Genomic DNA, 14,295 nt, shown 5'->3' on the forward strand with positions numbered 1-14,295 from the left:
AAGTCTTAGACTTCCTAAGACATGTAAAATTAGTTTTAAATCATATTAAAATTTAAATTTTTTATGCCCTAAAATGACATTCACTTTTCACTTGTAAAAATAGCTGCTGTCAGGGCAAAATGCCTGGTTCAATGCCTGGCATATATAATAGGTGTTCAGGAAACATTTCTTTTTCTTCCTTGCCATTTTTGCCAGATAATAAAATCTGAAGAACAATGTGAAAGGAGTTTGAATGTCCTGATATTTTGTCACTAGAATTTTTTTGAGCAGTGGGCTGAACACTGACTGAAAGGAAATCAGTTTTTCTTAGTCTCAGGACCTATTAAATTCAGTTCAAGCTTCTGAATTATAGCCAGCTGAAACCATGTAGCCTGGCACTTCATAACAGAAGATCATTGTAGGAAATGTACAGTGTGCATAGTAGGAAAATACATCATGAACTGCTGCATTAAATTTGAAGTGATTTCTGGAAGTGAATAACAAAAATCAAGTACTAACCTCACTACAAAAAACCCTCCAAATACACACTTTAATAATATATTTTGTTGCTAAGGTAATACATAGTTTCACATGTGTTTTCACATTGTCTGACATTTAAGACAGGTGAGTGTCTTAGTCCAGGCTGCTATAACAAAGTAACATAGACTGGGTGGCCTATAAACAACAGACATTTATTTCTCACAAATTTGGAGGCTGGGAGTCCAAGATCAGGGTGCCAGCATAGTCAGATTCTAGTCTGACTGTTCTACTTATAGACTGCCAGTGTTTCACTGTGTCTTCACATGATGGAAAGGGCTAGGAAGCACTAATCCTTACATTCATGAGGGTATCTACCCTCATGACCTCATCTAATCCCACTCACTGGCCTCTTAATACCGCCACTTTGGAGATAGGGTTTCAACATGAAACTTTTGAGGGGATACAAACGTTCAGTCCTTAACATGGAGCATCTCAGTTAGATTTATTACTGGTTTTCTACCTCCAACTTGTATAACAGATAATGAATACTTTCTGTAAAGGACCTTGTTTATTTCATAGTATACAGTTGTTAATCAGTATGTTAGGCATTTGAAACATTTACTTCAGACATTTATTAAATCTTTTACTAATCATACTAAGACCGTCTTCTGGACTTTTATGAAAATTGCTTTTAGAGGTAATGGGACTATGTCTGAAGACCTAGAAATGATAGGGGACTTTATTTTAGCTTTTTTACCAGTTAATGGATTTTTCTCTAGTTCAGTGAAACTTAAATCAGTGGGATGGTTATCCCAGGAAAGCTTACAGGATGCCCTGGTGATATAGAGCATCCATTTTTAAAGGGAGAAACAAGAAATGAGAGGTATGTTTTATGTTGGTTCTGATATTAGGTGATGAATAGTATGTGTATGCCAATGTATTTTAATCCTACTTCATTGTTAAAGGGCTTAGATTGTTTGAAAGATCTCTTCCTTCTCCTTGAGATTTGATCTGGCTTTTCTTCTACTTAGATACCTAGGAATCTGAAAGTGAGCTCATTGGTAATGGCCAGAATTTGTGCTAGGCTGTGAAATGATCTGGTTCTACCTAATGTAACTCTTTTGACATTTTACCTATGAACACACATATCTGTAATTTTTATGATGGATGTGTTGGCCCAGTCCTATTTTTGCACATTCATTTAACTGTGTTATCATTAACAAAATGTTTCTTGGATACTTGTTTATTTAAACTTTTATTCTGTTTTCCACCAGAAAGCCAAAGAGCATATCGATTTGTACAAGGGAAGGACTGGGGTTTTAAAAAATTCATTCGAAGGGATTTTTTGCTTGATGAAGCTAATGGTCTTTTACCAGATGACAAGCTTACATTATTTTGTGAGGTGGGTACATTTTTTATTCAAGGAACTCAGTGTTTGGCTATATTTAGTGATAAAGCAAAAATATACACTAAGTAACTGGTATAATTGGTAATATTTTATATGTAAATATTTAACCACGTAAAAGCTGACTGGATTTTCTTAGAAATCAAAGTAGTAGCCCAGTCTGAAAAAATTCTGTCATACTTTTAAGCTATAAATTGTATATACAGTTATACTACCACATACTAAATACTTCGTCCTCATAGGAAGACTATGGATGTGTATAGCTTCATATCAAGATTTCTGAATATCTTCTTCATTCTGAATAATTCTAAATAGATGGTCAGTATTTTCTGTCATATTCAGATTGATGATATTAAACATTATTACTAGTTTATCAGTTTGAATCTGTACTTGAACGGTAGTCAAAGTGCCTGAAAAAAGGCTGGGAAGCTTTTTGTTCATTCAAGCAGTTGGGTTCATTTATTCAAATAGATGTTAGCATTATAAGCAAAAGCATCTCAAAATTTTTAAGATATACCTATGTCTGTTGACAGACTTATAAGATGTAATCATATGCATGAAATGTCATCTTTTGAAAGTTACCAGCATTGCCCCTTCTAATAATTTACACTTATGATTTGTCTTAATTTGAGGCTTGAACTTGCTTCTGTCATTGTTATTACATAGCTTTATCTATATGAATTGTTGAGATGATCAGGTAACCTCAGCATTAAATATATTTCAGTAGGTTATTGTAGACAGATGAGTGTCTTGGAAGCACAATAACTTCCTTAACTGCTACTAAGGTAGCTTTACTCTTTTTATAGAAAATGTGTAAAATTTCTTGGCAAGATTTACAAACTAATTATATATTATGCTGTGTCAGAAGAATAATTGAAATATGGCCCCAGAGACTACATTGTGCAAATATAGTGCATCTTATTTTCACTTAGACAAGTTAAATGAACTGTATAATGAATTTGTTATGAATACAATTATTTGGTTGGTAAAGCGCATACCACAAGTGTCTTGAGCAGAGCTTATCATTAAATAATTTGATAAAAATATATACTAAAGCATTTGTTGCCAATAGATAAGATACTCTAAGTAGTATTCTAAATAATTGTAGGTTATGTTATTTAAGCATTCTTAACGTAGAATCTTTTCAGAATTTTAGCAGTTATCTTAAATTTCAGCATGTTAATTTTTTTTAATCACATAATCTTAGAATTTAAAGGACCCTAAAGGCTGTGTAATCCAGTTAAGAAAAAAAACTACTGCAGCTAAAAGTCTTTTTGTGAATAAGCATTTTAAGAAAATATTTCTTTTTTTAGAATTGAAATATTGTTTACTAAGTATATTTCCCTAAGTATATTTTATTGGAAACTAGACAACCAAAAAGTTCAGAATGAAGGCTGAAATTAAGATTTTTTTTTGATACATGTTTTTGAAGTATACTTTTTATTCACATGCTAAATTAAATTATACAAGCTAGTGACCTCCTAAAAATCAAACCCACCATGACATATATTTTAAGTTGACATTGCTCAAATTCAGTTTTGGATACTGTAATACATACCTTTACTGATGTAGACCTTTATACCATGGGCACTGTATTTAACATAGGTGGGCAAAAAGTGCTTTGAACAAACATTCCTTGTGCCCGTTCCCACTTTCTTCCGTACCTCTCACTGATGCCCTTCCTTCTACAGCATCTCCAGCACTGCTTGCAGAAGAGGAGGAAGCATTGCACTGGCCTACCTAAAGAACTGCCTCCTCCCCTCCCCTGCAAGTGGTGCTGTAGACAGGTAAGGCAGTCTGGTGCTACCCTTTGGTGCAAGACATAAATAATCTTGCAAGCTCCATTCTATGAATCAAATAGCCAGAGGCAGAAATTTCTGGCAGTGTAAACAGTTCTGCCCCTTCTCTCCCAAAGTGATGCAGAAAACAGGAATTGAGGAATAAGTAGGAAAAATAGAAAATTGGTTAGATTGCTTTATCTTTTGGAATCCAACAGATTTTAAATAATCTCATGGTCCAAAGACCCATGCTATTCTATGGTATACAGAAGACTGTAATACAGATAGAATATACGTAATGAATTGTTCATAAAATTAAATTAATTCATTTAGAAGGACTTTTTTTTCCCTCCTATTTTTCTGTTGCTAAGTTAACCTTTCTATTTTAAAATACTTTTGATAGTGGATGGAAGTTGGGTTTTATTCTCTAAAAATGACAAAATGGAAAATTGACAACCCGATTTCTATCATCTGCATTCTAAAAAAGGATACCTGTCTATGAAAGCCAGAAAGTCTAAGTCCCAGTATTCTAGAAGATGATATGAAATTGGACTACTGGAAGTTTCTCACTTTGGAGCCAGTGTAAAGGATGGTTAGGTAGTTGATTAGAGTGGCAAAATTTGTAGTACTATGCACCTTTGGATAGTCTAGCTAGCCTTCAGAATTAGTTTAGAGAATTGAGAGTTTTAAAAATAGGAACCAGTAGTCCCAGATTTCCAGGGAAGTCACAGCTGATTAGAGCCTGCACATGTTCATCTTTAGTCTAAATTATATTCTCAGAGTTGATCCAAAAGCAAATTTGAAAAAGAGCTGTCAAATGAGTTTGAGGTTTTACGTTGTCAGTTTTGAGTATTGTGCATTTGCTGTTTTATTTTGAAAGAACAACAGTTTAACCTCAGGAAAGAATCTCAGCCTTTCTTCTGAATTTTTTACTCTAGGTTCCATTCAGTAAGAATGTTCATTGCCTATATTTGAATATGTACTAGAAAAAACAAAAATTTTACCAATTTCTTAATTATAGGTATCAAAGAAAATAATCATCAGAATTCATTGCGTATCAGTTTTAATGAGATCATTAATTTCTGCTCTATAAATAGTCCCTTGAATACTCTTCAGAGTATGAAATGTTAGTTATGTCTTAAAATTTGGGGTTGCTGTGATAATAGTATGTAGATGTGTATGCCAATAATATAAATTCTTCTGGATTGTGATTTTATATAGACAAAGTACAAATATATCATCATCGGTATCTATGCCCGATAATGATGGCTTTATTTTTTGATCCTTTTTTCCTTCTATCACCTGATTTTTGTAAAATTTTTACATTAAATATATTGTTTTGAGTTAAGATAGTTAGACAATAAGTATAATTTAAGAAATCCTTTCCTAAATTTAAATAATATGGTCACGTTTTCATGACTCCACTGCATACTTTATGCAAGTAATTGAATTGTTCGGTTTAATCCAGTTTCTGCTCTCTAGAAATTTCAAGAGCAGTGCTGATATGAACAAGTAAACACTGTCTTTGTGATCCTAACTAAACCCTGAATATTAATACCAACATTTTTGATTTATGTATTGTTAAGTTATAATGTATGGTGTAACAGAGCAATCAGGTAAGGATTAGTGAAGCTTTTTTTTTCTGTTTTGTAGTTTGTAAAATTTTAGAAACAATTTGAATAATTAAAAACTTAATAGAAGAATCTTTATTCATGAACTTATTTATGTGCACAATGTCTTGGCTCCTATATTTAGAAGAACATCTCAGAAGATTGTTGTGATAAATCCCTTCAGAACCATAATTGCATTAACGTACTACTAATTTTTTTAAAACTCCAAAGAAATACTGTCTAGTACAAAGAATGCTATAAAAAGGGATGTAGGTCTGGTCTTCCTCTGATACTGACTAGCAGTGGATTTAGGACACTTTAGTTACCTTCTCTGGATCTCACTTTTTTCAAATTTTTTTTAAAAAATGAGGTGATTGGATTAGATGATTTCTATGATGTGCGATTCCAAAAGGTTAATAAAAGCAGAAAAACAAAATGGTTAATAAAAATATCCTCCGAAAATAAAGTTTTTCTTTAGAAGTGTCTATTCATTCATATGAGATAGATGTTATTACATCTGGGTGAATGAGGACTAATGAGATTTAATATTCTCCAAACATTTTATATTGGACCATTATAATACTTTCTTAGTAGCATGTTAGTAGTTTGGTCCAATTTATCCATTTCCAATTTATAATTTCTACATAGTTTACTGTATTTGTCCTTATTTATACCTACTTTTAATTAACAAAAGCCTTACGAAATATGTTTTTAAATGAACACAGTCATCTATTGCTGCATAACAAACAACCATAAAACTTAGTAGCTTGAAACAGTAGATAACTAATATAGCACTTTTTGTGAAAGATGGTTCATTGACTCTTTTTTTTAATTTTTTAATTTATTATTTATTATTTTTATTTTTGGCTGTGTTGGGTCTTCGTTTCTGTGTGAGGGCTTTCTCAAGTTGCGGCGAGTGGGGGCCACTCTTCATCGCGGTGCGCGGGCCTCTCACTATTGCGGCCTCTCTTGTTGCGGAGCACAGGCTCCAGACGCTCAGGCTCAGTAGTTGTGGCTCACGGGCCCAGTTGCTCCGCGGCATGTGGGATCTTCCCAGACCAGGGCTCGAACCCGTGTCCCCTGCATTGGCAAGCAGATTCTCAACCACTGCGCCACCAGGGAAGCCCCCTCATTGACTCTTGACACATTTGATTTACTAGTTGAGGTAGTATTTTCTTCAATGTATTAAATGTAATATGAAATTCCTGGTAATAGTATATTCCTTTTCTTAAAAAATTAGTGTGCCAAACTTAGTCAGTAGTGTTTTAAGACTTTATTCAGTATATAGTCATCTTTCATGAGAGAGAATTTAATCCATATATATTGGACTCCATATGAAAGTAATGTTGCAGTCATACCAAGTTTTATTTATTGATTATTTCATAGGTAAATAAAAGGTCTGCAAATCGAACTAAATTATATTTATATTGTTCTTACTCTTGATTTTTTTAAATAAAAGATTTCCATGAACATTAATAACTACATTGGTTTTGTGAGAATTCTTATACTTTAAAATTTAAATCAATATTACTAGATATTTAAATCAATTTGTTTAGAGATGAAACATATAGGGACAACACTTAAAATACTTCCCAAATTGCATATTGTAGGCTGTAGTTTTATAAAACATTTTAAAATACTCTAAAAAGTCATAAGTGTGATGCTGTGTTTATTGAATGTATAATAAACATTAAATGTTGATAGGTCTGTAGTGTGAGGAAATAAAAATTAAAGAAATTTCTTTCTCCTCACAAAAATACCTTCTCCTTGTTTGAATTTGGAATCATATTATGACCGTTTTCTTGTTGAGAAATACTTTTTGTGATTAATAGCTGAGCATTCCAAGGAATCATTAAGCCATTTATTTACATAAAATGTCACTTTAAAATGATCTAGTTCGTTTCAAATTTTTTTCTATATTATTTCTCTCCTTTAAATTGTGTCCTTAAATTCACTTCCCAAGTATTACCATTTTTGATCAGGAGTACATTGAATTTTCTACATGATTTTAATGATAAGTTTAAGTTTAGACTTAGTAGCTTATTATTGATACTAATTTCTAAAAGTGTTTTTTCTTGCTGTCCCTTTTTTATTAGGTGAGTGTGGTCCAAGATTCAGTAAATATATCAGGACATACTAATACAAATACTTTAAAGGTGCCTGAATGTCGACTAGCAGATGATTTAGGTAATCTCTGGGAAAACACAAGATTTACAGATTGCAGTTTTTTCGTGAGAGGACAAGAATTTAAAGCTCATAAATCTGTACTTGCAGGTACTTTCTACTTTTGGTTAATATAGTACCTTTCTTTCATAAATTTGTACATTAAATAATGATGCTTAATCTTGTTACAGCTCGATCCCCAGTTTTTAATGCAATGTTTGAACATGAAATGGAAGAAAGCAAAAAGGTAAACATGGTTTAAAGGGCTAATATTTGTACAAATGTAGAATAGTGGAATGTATATTTTAAAAGCGAAGGTGCATTTTCTTATGATTTTAGAAAGAAATAGAAGGATGGGGGAAATATGTTCTATCATAGAAAAATAGATGTAGCTTAATGTGGGTGAATATTCCAAATAACAGCTATTTTGACAGCTATTTGCTACCAGCTATTTCTGGTAGCAAAATAAGTGGGTAGTTGTTATGCAAAAGGATAGCTATCCAAAAGGACTGTACTGGTCCATAACTATTTGAGAGTTCTCCAGTTAAGATGTATATTCCTTCTTTCTAGACTTTGAGTTGATTTTGGAACTTGTTTTCTAGAACAAAAACAATTCCTACATTCTTTTTACCACTATAATAAGAGGATATTTATTGGATTTAATAAAGGACATAAATTATGTCATTATTAGTATGCATGAATTGTAATCAAGATATTACCTATTTGGTTTTCTCAGATATTTCTCTTTCACCTGTCATCTTGAAATGTAGTCAGATTAAAGTCCAGAGGTTGATTTTTGCGAGGTGCGTTACATGTGAGCCTTATTGCTCCAACTAGGCAACTCCTGAGTTTATTTATATGGCTCAGCTTTATTCTCCCTGCAGAACTAGAAGCTGCAACAAAGTAGCTTCTTTCTTTCCTTTGATTATCGGTCTGGGCAGGCAGTATGATCAGTCTTCTGATCAATGATGTCAAATATTACTGTCATCAAAGGGTCAGAAAAGTTTGGTATTGTTTAGTGTTAAGTATTTAGCTTCTTTGATCTCAGGAGAGAAACCAAATAAAAAGATACAGGAGTAAAAAAGCAACTAGTCCTCTTTGGACTTGAGTATGTCTCAAGTAAAGAGGTGAGGTGCCTGTAGATAATATTACATGCTGTTTTTGTAGGAGAGTTCTGAGGTAGTGGGCTCTGGTATGTTCTCAAATACCTGACCTTGCCTTTGCTTAAAGCTGGGACTAGAACCAGTGGTTATTGGGTCTTAGGCATTGTATTATGACCTAATTCTTTTCAACAACAAAAAAAGTTAATAGCCATCTTCTTCTAAGATAGAGGTCAGAAACTGAATACAGATGTATTTAGTTTGGCCTTACAGATTTTTTTGTTTTTGTTTGAACTCTTTTTAACTGAGAAATTGGGGGTTATATTCCTACATGGTAGTGCTTGACTTGGTGTACTTGTCTTAGACCTACCTGCTTCACTTTGCCTGCTTACTTAGCTTACTGAAGATTTACTTACCTCAACATTGGGGCTTTTAAGTTACTGTCAGTTTTGCTTTGGTTCATTTGTGTATGTGTGTGTTCTTGAAATATAACTTTTTTTTGTTGTTTTCAATACCAGAATCGAGTGGAAATAAATGATGTAGACCCTGAGGTTTTTAAAGAAATGATGAGATTCATTTACACAGGGAAGGCGCCAAATCTTGACAAAATGGCTGACAACTTGTTGGCAGCTGCAGACAAAGTAAGTAATTAGGTCTTAAAGAGCTGAAAAATGTCCTCAAGCTTGATGTATCTAGAAAACTATCATCAAATGAGAACCCGCAATAACTTGAAATATTGAACTAATTTATACTGTTTGTGGATGGCTCTTGAGAGTATTATGAAATAACACACAGTGGGATAATATAGAAATGAAATTTTTTAAAATCAATAAGACATAAAAATATCTTGAGCCAATTTACAGAAATGGCAGATTAACTGTAGACTCAATAGTTTTGAGTGTATCATTACCCTGTTTTATGAGAACACACACACAATAACATATATAATCTATGGCAATTTTGAGATATTCTTAGTGTTAAGATACAATGCGTGACCTTTGTCTAAAAAAGAAAAAAATATTGGGTATTTTTTTCTAATTTAATCTTGTATTCATAGATTTATTTTTTAATATAAGAGTATAGAGAAAAAAACAATGTTAATTTTATAATGTTCTTTTATAATGGTGATTTCCTGAAGGTAGGGAAACTACAGAAATTTCAGGAAATCTCAAAGCCAGTAGTTCTCAATCCTCAAAGCACTAAAGCACTTTGGGAGCTTTCTCCAAAAGGATTAATGTCCATGCCACTTCTGTCTGTGTGTGTGTGTCTGTAAGTGTGTGTGTGTATGTATGTATGTATATGTATATATAGTGATAATTATACTCATTTTGAAAAATGTTACCATTGGGAGAAACTGGGCCAAGTGTATATTACTATCTCAATAAAAATTTAAATGTAAAAATGCCATTATAATAGAATCAAAAATATGAAATACGTAGACATAAATCTGACAAAATATGTTCAAGACCTGTATGCTGAAAATTATAATATACTGCTAATAGAAATTAAGATAGACCTCAATAAATGGGGAGAAAAGTCTTGTTCATGGACTGGATATCTTAACATTGTTAAAATTTCAATTCTCCTTTGATTAGTAGAACCAACATGTCACTATCAAAATCCTAGCATGCTTTTGCAGGGGACAAATTGACATGCTGATTTAAAATTTTATATGCAAGTGCAAGGACCTAGAATAGTCAGATAACTTTGAAAAAGAAGATCAAAGTGGAGGAGTCATAAAGGTTCAGTATTTAAGACAGCGTTGTATTGGTGACAAGATAGACAAATAACTCATTGAAGCAGAATATAGAGTACAGAAATAGACTCACATGTATGACTACTTAATTTTTGATAAAAGTGTGAAGATAGTTCAGTGGAGAAAGGATAGTCTTTTCACTAATGGTGCTATAGGAGTTGGATAGCCTATGTCCAAAAAGATGAACTGTGGTTGAATTCATTTGAAAAAACTTTGTATGCGAACTTCACTTCATGTACAAAAAGTAACGCAAAATAGATTATAAACCTAAAAATCTTAAACTTCTTACATTAGGTAAAGACTTCTTAGCTATGACACCAAAAACATAATACATAAAAGAAAAAATGATAAATTGGACTTCAATGAAATTTAAAACGTCTTTTCTTCAAAAGACATAGGAAAATATAGACTAGCCACAGACTGGGAGAACATATTTGCAAAGCATATATCTGATGAACAACTTTGGGGTTTGTTTCTGTTTTTTGTTTTGATGATGAACAACTTTTGTCCAGAATATAAATGATTAAGGACTTTTGTATTCAGACTGCATAAAGACCTCTCAAAACTCAATTATAAGTAAACAAAGTTATTTCTAAAAATAAAAATATTTGAGCAGACACTTCCTAAAATAGTGTCAGTCAAGTATATCAAAAGATGCTCAACCGCATTAGGGTAGTGTAAATTAAAACCACTGTGAGCTACTTCTATAACTATATTATAATAACTAAAATTACAAAGACCATACCAAGTATGGTCAAGGATATGGAAAAATTAGGACTCATATACTGCTAATCGGAATGTAAGATGATACAACCACTTTGAAAGACCATTTGGCAATTTTTTTTAAAGTTTTACACTTACCATATTATTCAGCGAGTTTACTTATAGGTTTCTACTCAAGAGAAAAGAAAGCATATGCCCATACAGTGACTTGTATATGAATGTTTATAGCAGCTTTATTTGTAATGGCTAAAAACTGGAAACACCCAAATGTTCATCAATAGATCAGTGGAATACTATTGAGCAATAAAAAGCATAGAACTGTTGATACATAGACAACAGCATGCATGAATCTCAAAATAATTATAATGCGTGGAAGCCAGACAAAAACAAATGCAAATTGTCTGATTCCATTTATAGAAGACTTCAGAAAATGCAGACTATAGCAGTAGAAAACATATCAGAGGTGTTGCCTGGGGTGGGGTGAGGAAGAAGGGTTACAGAGAGATAGAAGGAAACTTTGGTGAATAATGAATATGTCCACTGTCTTGATTTAATGATGGTTATATGGCTGTATAAACTTATCAAAGTATACACTTTAAATATGTGCTATTTATTGTATGTCAATTTTACCTCAATAAATTGCCAAGGATGTTCTGATAACATATACTAATAACTAAGTTTTTAATGGTTATGAATATGATTTGTTTAGTTTAATAACTCATTTTTCAGAATTAAGTAGTGACAACATGCCGTGTACTGACTGGTGTTTAAAATAGTAGAAAAGAGAAATATACTCATTAAGAGTATTGAGTAATAAGGGGTTTTTAAAGAATAAAACCCTATTTTAAAAATATCCTGTATCTTGCACTTATGCAAATAGAAATTTCTTAAGAAAAATTAGTCTTTCTCTTGAATGCATTAATTCATACTTTCTTTATATTTAAAGTAATTTAAAGACTTTTAAAGTACCCTCAGTTCAATGTGTAATGGGCTTAAACTTCATTTTCTAAGTTACAAATATCGTGTATTTAAAAACTTGCTAGTTTGAGTAAATGTTTAATGTTATGTTTTCCTTTTGGATAGTATGCACTGGAACGGCTGAAGGTCATGTGTGAAGAAGCTTTGTGTAGTAACCTCTCAGTAGAAAATGTTGCTGATACCCTTGTCCTTGCAGATTTGCACAGTGCGGAACAGTTGAAAGCACAAGCCATAGACTTTATTAATAGGTAAGCTATGCTTGTATTTCAGTGGACATGACACCTTCAACAATTTTTCACCGGCCCTTTTCTTAAGTGTGTTTAAATCTTCAATGCAGGTGCAGTGTACTTCGACAGCTTGGGTGTAAAGATGGGAAAAACTGGAACAGCAAGTAAGATGACATCAGTTTCTGACTTAAAGTTGATCTGCATACATGAAATTAAGTGTTTGCATAGCCTTTTGTTCATCTACAATAAGTATGAATCCAGATATTAGTTATATGAAGCAAACTGCCAGTTTAAAAAATAATAATTTGACTACGTAGTGGATTCTTGAGGCTATGCTCCATTGTAGATCAGCTTCTAATGTGAACTGGGATGGACGCTCTAATGTCTTAAGCACGTATGTTCATGTAGTATATAGCTGAGTCCAGGTATTTCAGTTGCTAGAGATCCTGCCCTTGCCCCTTCAGAAAGCATTTCTAAAAATGTGGGAAATATTTATTTTATCCTATGAGGAAATGTACCCTCCAGATTTGCCTGGAAACTTGACATTTGAATGCTAACCCACTGCTTCTTAAGGTAGCCAGATAACTTGCATCACATGCTATATTAGGCTAACTGCCTACCATTCCAGAAATAGTAGCAATTTGATCTTTCCTTTCCCTGGTAGATTATAATGAGCAGGGTAGTTGTGACATCTTTCTAAGCCTGGATGTTCAGAATATGATGTAATTATTAGAACTTATTATTCCCTTCTTTTTTCTTCTCCACTCATTTTATTTATTTATTTATTTATTTATTTATTTATTTATTTATTTATGGCTGAGTCTTTGTTGCTGTTGCTGCACACGGGCTTTCTTTAGTTGCAGCAAGCGGGGGCTACTCTTCGTTGGGGTGCGCGGGCTTCTCATTGCAGTGGCTTCTCTTGTCGTGGAGCACGGGCTCTAGGCGTGCTGGCTTCAGTAGTTGTGGCTCGTGGTCTCTAGAGCGCAGGCTCAGTAGTTGTGGTGCATGGGCTTAGTTGCTCCGCGGCATGTGGGATCTTCCCGGACAAGGGCTCGAACCCGTGTCTCCTGCGTTGGCAGGCGGATTCTTAACCACTGTGCCACCAGGGAAGCCCTTCACTCAATTTTAGAGTGACATTTTTACTCTTTGCAATTATTCAGTATCAAGAGTCAGGAGGTTGAGGAATTTGCATCTGCTTTTGATTAGTTTTTGCCTGTAAACCCCTAAACTCCATTTTTGCAATTTATCAAAAGTTGATAACAAGAAAGTAAAAAAAGACAGCATTAGAGACAAGAAAATGAATGTTTGATTTATGGCCCCTTGCTTTCATCTGTTTTGATAGATTTGAAGTTGGTTAACTGAATTCTTAACAGTTTGTGAATTCTGTTTTATGAAAGTAAAAATTAGTGGCTATTTTTAAGATATTGGTTATTCTATATATTGGTCAGTGTGTGATAATACATTATCATGGTATGTGATCCTAGAAAAAATCAAATGACTGTATTGTGATTCTTTGTACTTTGCCACTTTCAAGCTCTAGTTTTATTCTGTTAACAAAATATTTTGCCTTGTATAGCTTTTTCAATGTCAAAAAATATAAGCTTATTTTATATCCCGTGTAGAAGCTGTGTTGTACGTAGAGACCTTCAATAGCTATTTGTTGAATTAAATAAATGAAAATGTCAGGTAAATTAAGAAGTATCTGTGTGATTCTAAACGAGTTGAAATTATAAACATGACGACACACTGGTAATTGGATGTTAGGCAAATTTTTTAAAAAATTGTTATTAGCTGCTATTTAGTGAAGCAAACATTTGTGTAGCATCTATTGTGTCTCAAGCACCATGCTGGGGTCCTTCATATAAAAACAATTATGGGGAAAAATCCTGTCCTTGATAAATTGATCTAATGACAGGAACACATCCATGAATATATCATTTTATTATAATATGGTAAGTAATGTGATAAAGAAGGGTATGTGCAGGACACTTGACTAAGGCTGGAGGTTTAGGGATGAAGATAACTGAGCCTTGTCTTAAAACAGGAATAGGAATTAGCAGACTAAGAAGGAAATAACAAGCATTGCAGACAGCATA

The 14,295-nt window shown here is 33.0% G+C and overlaps 1 protein-coding gene across 2 annotated transcripts in view; it reads left to right on the top strand.

Annotated features, from left to right (window-relative positions):
- Nucleotides 1-14,295, top strand: part of SPOPL (speckle type BTB/POZ protein like) — a 116,096-nt gene that overhangs the window by 1,031 nt on the left and 100,770 nt on the right. For both annotated transcript variants that reach the window (XR_014264638.1, XM_082465094.1), the window contains exons 4-9: nucleotides 1,734-1,861; nucleotides 7,349-7,526; nucleotides 7,607-7,662; nucleotides 9,034-9,156; nucleotides 12,078-12,220; nucleotides 12,310-12,363. Coding sequence is in view for 1 of the 2 variants with exons in the window: in XM_082465094.1 (XP_082321220.1) it covers nucleotides 1,734-1,861; nucleotides 7,349-7,526; nucleotides 7,607-7,662; nucleotides 9,034-9,156; nucleotides 12,078-12,220; nucleotides 12,310-12,363 (682 nt within the window). In the remaining variant the exon portion in view is untranslated. The remainder of the gene's footprint in view (nucleotides 1-1,733; nucleotides 1,862-7,348; nucleotides 7,527-7,606; nucleotides 7,663-9,033; nucleotides 9,157-12,077; nucleotides 12,221-12,309; nucleotides 12,364-14,295) is intronic.

This window comes from Balaenoptera physalus, assembly GCF_965194825.1.
Source record: "Balaenoptera physalus genome assembly, chromosome: 6".
Taxonomy (NCBI): Eukaryota; Metazoa; Chordata; class Mammalia; order Artiodactyla; family Balaenopteridae; genus Balaenoptera; species Balaenoptera physalus.